The sequence below is a fragment of the Melanostigma gelatinosum genome (genome assembly GCF_949748355.1).
Source record: "Melanostigma gelatinosum genome assembly, chromosome: 1".
Classification (NCBI taxonomy): domain Eukaryota; kingdom Metazoa; phylum Chordata; class Actinopteri; order Perciformes; family Zoarcidae; genus Melanostigma; species Melanostigma gelatinosum.
Genome location: NC_136634.1, coordinates 11,770,236 through 11,776,858, shown reverse-complemented (window position 1 = coordinate 11,776,858; position 6,623 = coordinate 11,770,236). Strand labels below are relative to the sequence as shown.

At 40.6% G+C, this 6,623-nt stretch overlaps 1 protein-coding gene across 1 annotated transcript; it reads left to right on the top strand.

The window, feature by feature from the left end:
* Positions 1-905: 905 nt before the first annotated feature.
* Positions 906-5,013, top strand: pex11a (peroxisomal biogenesis factor 11 alpha). The gene is made up of 3 exons (XM_079267868.1): positions 906-1,139; positions 1,320-1,435; positions 3,406-5,013. The coding sequence occupies exons 1-3, from the start codon at positions 1,084-1,086 to the stop codon at positions 3,972-3,974; spliced, it is 741 nt and encodes a 246-aa protein (XP_079123994.1). The 5' UTR covers positions 906-1,083; the 3' UTR covers positions 3,975-5,013.
* Positions 5,014-6,623: the final 1,610 nt, after the last annotated feature.

Below are 6,623 nucleotides of genomic sequence, written 5' to 3'. Positions count from 1 at the left end.
ACACGACATGGGGGAGAGGAAAACATCATTCTCGCAAGAACTTTGATATTTCCCAAGCTGTGGGGGTGGGAAAATATGGTTCCCGTGAAGATATTGATAGCTTACACAACACAGGGGTGGAGCAAACATATCAAAGCTTGCACAGCAGCCGTCTAAACCATTTATATTGGTGCCCTCTCTCAACTGAAAATGACTTCTAAGGAAAGGTTTTCTGTCAATGAAGTGTCGTCACATCTCTTTGACCATGAAAGTGACATAGAGGAGAATGTGTCTGAGACAGAACATGATGTTGAGGAGGACCCTGATTACGAGGCATCCTCCTCTGATGAGAATGAGACCCTCAGTGTTGACCCTCCTGTTGTCTCTCAACACACTACCTTCCAAAATTGGAAAGTTGTTATGGTCCGTCTCCCCACTTGAACAGCAGGGGAGACTTAGTGCTGCTATGTCATCTACATTTTTGAAATTGTTTGTTTTTCGTCATAATACATGTTACTATTCTTGTTTTTCATTCCAAATAGTATAGATAACTCAAATATGTACACTTGTAAATAATATAAAACCATTAAAACACTAAAGAGATATATCTTATCTTAATTATAATCATTTTCTGGAGGTTTAAATTGCTGCGGTCAAATATGTTAGTAAATTTGAAGGTAACGGTTAAAAATTTACATTTTTTACAATGATTTTAATATATTTCCTTTTACTGTCATGTGTTTGTGAAACTTTTCTTTTTTAACTGGGATTATTAAAATATAGTTTAGTAAAATATAGTTTCCGCGCTGGTCCGTGAACGAACCCCGTTCGGCTTTTGGTCCGTCTGCAAAGCTGTCCGTAGTGAAACAAGTACTTTGGGCTCAGCTGTGTTGATCGCCCAAACCGACTGGGGAAATTAGCTAATTGTGAACGTGCAAGAAGTTTCACAATTCAGATAATCTGTTTGAGTTTTAACTGGCAACATTTAAAGTGACATTCTACCAAACGGTAGCGAGACATTGACGTTAACGTGTCTCCGTCTCTGAACGAGGGTGCAACTCCGCCTTAGCGAACTAGAACAAGCTGTTCTTGTCCCATTTAACCATGGACGGGTTTGTAAAATTCACGAGCCAAAGCCAAGGAAGGGACCGGATATTCAGGTGACTCGTTTAGAGTGTTTGTGACCTGCTCGTAAACTGCCCACCTTTTGTATTTTATTGACAGAAAAGTTGAGTAAACGTTACTGGATACGCGTGAAGCAAAAGTAGCGAGAGAGCTCTTAATTGAACGTCAACTTTCTACTTTTTTCTTACGCTCTTCGTCTTCTTTCTTTGTTTCAGGGCAACCCAATATGCATGTGCGCTGTCGATATATTTACTACGAAACAACGCGGAAAGAAAGGACCTTGTGGCGAAACTTAAAAGTCTGGAAACCAACATGAGCGCTGGACGGAAATGTGAGTATACCTGTAACTGAAGTGAGAGGGAGCTACAGTAGTTTAAGTTCAAATAAAGATTCAGTTATTGTGGTTCAACATGCCATATAGGTTAAGTGCCTTATGTCACATCCAGTCCCACCGCTGTTATTGACGATACTTGCAGCTATGTTGAAAGTAACATTGCTGACCTCCATTTTCCATTAAAACATTGGACCAAAGTGTAAAAAATGTCCCTTAAAATTCCCCAGGTTCCAACGGGATGTCTTCAAATAACTTGTCCAAAGAAAGTCCACAAACACTATTACAAAACAAGTTCCTCACATCTGAGAGAATGGCTTTAGCCAACTATTTTAGCTGCACTGTGGGCTGCTGCATAATAACCTGAAATCAACATTCTTTTCACTCCAAGACCATTTCGGACACTTTTTCTTTGTCCTCGTCTTGCTGCTGATTTCCTCTCTGTCAGTGATGTCTCATCAACAAGGTCAAGATGAGCTGCCCACAAGACGGGAGCAGAGTCGCAGCAAATAACGGCTTTAAGCCGTTTGACTTTCTCCAGCGTCTGTCAAGCCTCTGGTCAATAATTCAATAACCTCGTCTGTTCCACTAAACTTTTTGAACTGCCGCCTTTGTTCCAGGAAATTTCTTAAATTGAGTAGAAAAGAGCAGAATAAGAATGTTCTTGCAATTCTTCCTAAGTGCCATAGAACATGTGGTGCTAAAGTACACGCATGTCTTATCGGTTTGTGGCTGTGTTGAAGTCCACAGGTTTCCCCCTGTGAGCTGAGATAGACGGTGTATTGGTGATCTGCAGCGACTGGCTGTAAAACCGATTACCCTAAAACTGGCCTTGACAGCTCATAGATTTACTTTACAACCCGGGCTTTTTGAACTTTGACACTCTTATGGTTACATTTGTATTGCTGTTCAATTTGTTGTCACAGGCCAAACACGGACTGTGTTGCAATGAGGAATACAACATCTTTGATACAACTTGTTCTGTATACAGAGGTTCTAGTAGTAGTGTCCATTTATCATTAAATGCAGATTGTTCATTCCTCAGAATATGTGGGAGTCTTTCCATGAATCATTTATCTCTGCCAACGCCGTGGTTTGAATATTAATAACAATGTTTCAGAGGCTTGACTCCACATAGAAGTGAAGGATAGGGCGATGCCTTGGAGCAGGGTCAGGCAAGACGGGCCGTTGCGCCACTCAGGGTCAAAGTGAACCAGGCCACACTGTGTTTGTGCTTAATTATCTCCACTGTGCGTCAGAGTGTCAGTCACAGAGCTCTCCTGCCTCCATGTCTGGCTTCAGTGATGGTGGTGGTTGAAGGAGGCATGCAGGGGTCACCATTTAAAAACGGAGAGAGAATTGGATTAGATAACTAAAGCTTTCTTTTCAGGCACGTTGCATGTTGCTCCTGAACTTCCCTGTTTCTATTAGTAAAGATGGCTTTAAGCACTAAAGTGTTTTTGTCACTTACAAGTACAAGGATCTGTTGAGTAGTAAGTTAAAACAGTGTTCAATAAAGCCAAACAATACGTTGAATTGTTCCATCTCTTACTGATCCATCTTTTCAAATATGGCATAGGATAGGGATCAAGTGTGTGAAGGATCTTTTTCAAGGAAGGGCGCTTTATTTAACATGTTAGTTAAAGGACTTTAATCTTCCCCAGTCAGATATCTGCAGATACATAGTTTTGTTAAAACACACTTCTCTCTAACAACCCCACAGAGTGCCTGGCTCGATGAATGTTTGGACATGGAGCCAGTTGTCAGGGGCTTCGTGTCTAAATGATAATATTCAGAGGCTCGCTTCTCCATCACTGAATCCCTTAACGAGACAGTGGGAAGAATAGTTGTGTGTTTATATGGAGCTTAGCTGCTCTCGTTAGCGGACTGCTACTGGGAAACGTTGCCCTGACATTTCATAGTAGATTGATTACTGCTCTAATATCCCTTTTTTCTTCCTCCTTTGTCAGTGTTGAGGCTGGGGAACACAATAAACTCCATTGAGGCTGCTAAGCGAACCATGCGACTCTCTGACCGAGTGCTGTGCCTGTGCCTCACCGCGGCCAACGTCAACCGCGCCCTCTACTTCATCTGTGACAATGTACTTTGGGCCACAAGTGTCGGTCTTATCCGCGATGTCGACAAGGAACGCTGGAGCCTGAATTCCTCTCGCTGCTACTTCCTCTCGCTAGTTATGAGTCTGACCAGAGATGTTTATGTCGTCATCCAGCTCATGACGGAGAGGGCAAGAGATAAAAGCTTTAGACAGAAAATGGAGACTCATCTCGGTGAGAGTCCTGAAGTAGCCGAAGCAGTCGTTCCTCAGCTCGACGCGTTTGTCTTTCTGCTGTTAGAGAGCCTAAGATCGCATCCTGCTGTTGCTGTGGACACGCTGAAAAATATATGCGACCTCTTCATTCCCCTCCACAGCTTGTGTTTATATCAGTCCAATGCAGGAGTGTTGGGATTCTGTGGTTTGATGTCCTCGGTGATTGGGATTGTAACCCTGGTGCAGCCCAAGTTCGCGCTTAAACCATGAGAAGGGTGGAGCTGTCGTTTGGGACCGAAGTCAACCTGGTTCACAGCGAGATTAAGCAACGTCAGAGGCACAATTTGTAACATTTATGTTTGAATAGCATTTGTGTTTTACACTGAAGGGATGACTGGATTTGATCGTTTTGTAACGGATGTTTTGATTGATTGAACTGATTGCATCATACTTCTGAGGCACGATGACTAAAGGCCAGTTAAAGTTTAAAACACTGGTTTAAAAGGGAGCAAATCAAGGTTACAGAGAAGCCGTGTTCATTTTTCATAATTTAAAAAACAACCCAAGGCTAAACTTATGTGCATTCCTGTCTTCTCCAACACCAGCAGTTATGTATCTACTTTACTTAAGATAAGGGCTTATTACTGATGCAAGCTTTTTTTGCATTTGCTTTTATACATCTCTTAGAAAAAGTAAAATCTTAATCTGAGTGAAGATGCAACTTCAAGTTCACCGTCTTGCTTTGCTCTAATGTTTTTGTGATGAGATGCTGCTCAAAGTTTGACCTCAATGATTCAAGTGATGAATCAGCTGCTTCTCAGCCGAAGGTGCTTCCAGAGGGGAAACGCAGCGGAGAGATTTCTGTGAATAGCTGCAGACATTTTGACTTATGCACATGTTACTAACAACACAATCGATGGCTCTGGTTCTATCAGTGTCCCAGTAAGAGTGGCCGTGTGCCAGCATGCACAATACCATGACCCCGAAATCAAAACGGCTAGATGAAATCCAGCCATTATTAATTTCTTTATTTACACATGTGCTGATCCTACTGTGACAAATTTAAAGTGGTGTCTGAAAAAGGCCCTTCATCTCGCCTGTTAGGTGTTTTTCATTCATACGTTGCATATGGTGTTAATAATATAAAAGACTAAAACACCCTTGATAATGTGATTACAAATACATTCTTAATATATTGTCTAGGAATTGTGTGCTTGGGTTTGTATGTTATTTTAATCTTTGTGACACAAACAAAACAAGTGTGAGAGGATAAATTAGAAACCTTCAACTTTCTTTCTCCAAGCTGCGTGTGTGCGTGACATTTATTATCACATGTAGTGACTTGTAGTCACTGTCACTGTTGATTGAAACGTGAATAAAACACTGAAATAAGTATCAGCCATTGTAAATTGTGGTTCTTAAAAACGATGTTTTCTTTTTCAATGAGGTTGATAATCTTGTGTGTGGTGACCAACGTGAAAGCGTTGAGGTTCACTTTATAAACGGAGTAACGCTGCCCTCTGGAGGAATCACGACACTTTGTTGACTTCAAAAGAGCTTTATTTTTCATTTAGACTGAGACAACAATACACTTTTTTTTTCTGAAAGCTTTTCTCAAGAGGATGGCATTGTGATGAAGCATCCGCCATCAAAAATTGCAAAAATATATTCCATTTCCCTTTCACCATACTTTAAGTTTTGCTGAAAAGAATGAACTATGCAAAGATGAATCCCATAAAAAGACAAATGCATACAAAGCAATAAATAAACTCATTTGTTCTCCTAGGTAGATCAATTGCAGTGATTCATAATAGGCCACATATCTGATTTCACATTTCCATTGAGACATTGTGTTCCCAGTATCAACACACCAGTTGAATGCACCGGTATTAGTTTGCTGGACTGGAAATGAAAATGCAAACAAAATCCAGGGAATTCTTCCAAATATACTTGTATGCACATAGCTTACATTAGATGCAGTTGAATTGGTGTCCTGGAAACCCTTGCATTTCTAAAATGCTGAAAAATGTCAGTGCCAATGCACTTTATACATTTTAAAGGCATCAACTTCATCAAAAAACGACGAACAAAGCACTTTGAACATTGGCAACAGTGTGAAACTACAGATGTGTAAATACTGGTGGCCCGAGTACATTTGTTTCCAGAATACCAATGATAGTTACATGCAGAGTGTCTGCTCTTTGAATGAAAAAGGCACCATCAGTAGTTAGCTCCTGCAACAGTAAAAAAAACACAGTTAGCACTTGAGAGGCCCCTAACACCGAGGGTCTGGTTCCTCCAAAACATGTCAACATGAATGGTACCATTACCTTCATACATGCTGACTAGACTGATATTTTTCCCATGATGCATTTTGTTTGAGGTGTTGTACAATTGACCAATACTACTTAAGTGGTGTATGGGAAGCCCTTAGCTTGAATCGGTTCAGTAAATCGTTGGTACTTTAAGGTCTCACGGTCTTCATGGTGATATGTGGACGTTTCCATCAAAACACTGTTTCAGTACCTTTCTGTTTTGAATGAGAAATTTTGTGAAACACAAATAAATTATTTTGTATATCTGAGCAGGCATTGTGCTCTTGTCTTTTTTTGAAATTAATTAATTTAAACAATTCAACATGAATGTCCAGATCCAGTACCAGAACAAAACACTGTTCTTTTCAGTCATTATGACTGATCAGACCTTTCCTCCAGTTGGGTGGAGCTATGTGGCACATTTGCTGAGCTCATCAAAATGCATATTGAACCAACGATTTGTAAAATAGGGTGACCTCTGGTCCTGAGAAGAGATTCAAACAGCCCGAAATAAAAAGATTTCTGTTGGTGTACTCGAGCTTTAAGAAGCCTAGCTTTGATATTTAAAGCTCAAAATCTGGGCTCACAATTCTAAGATGTCCAA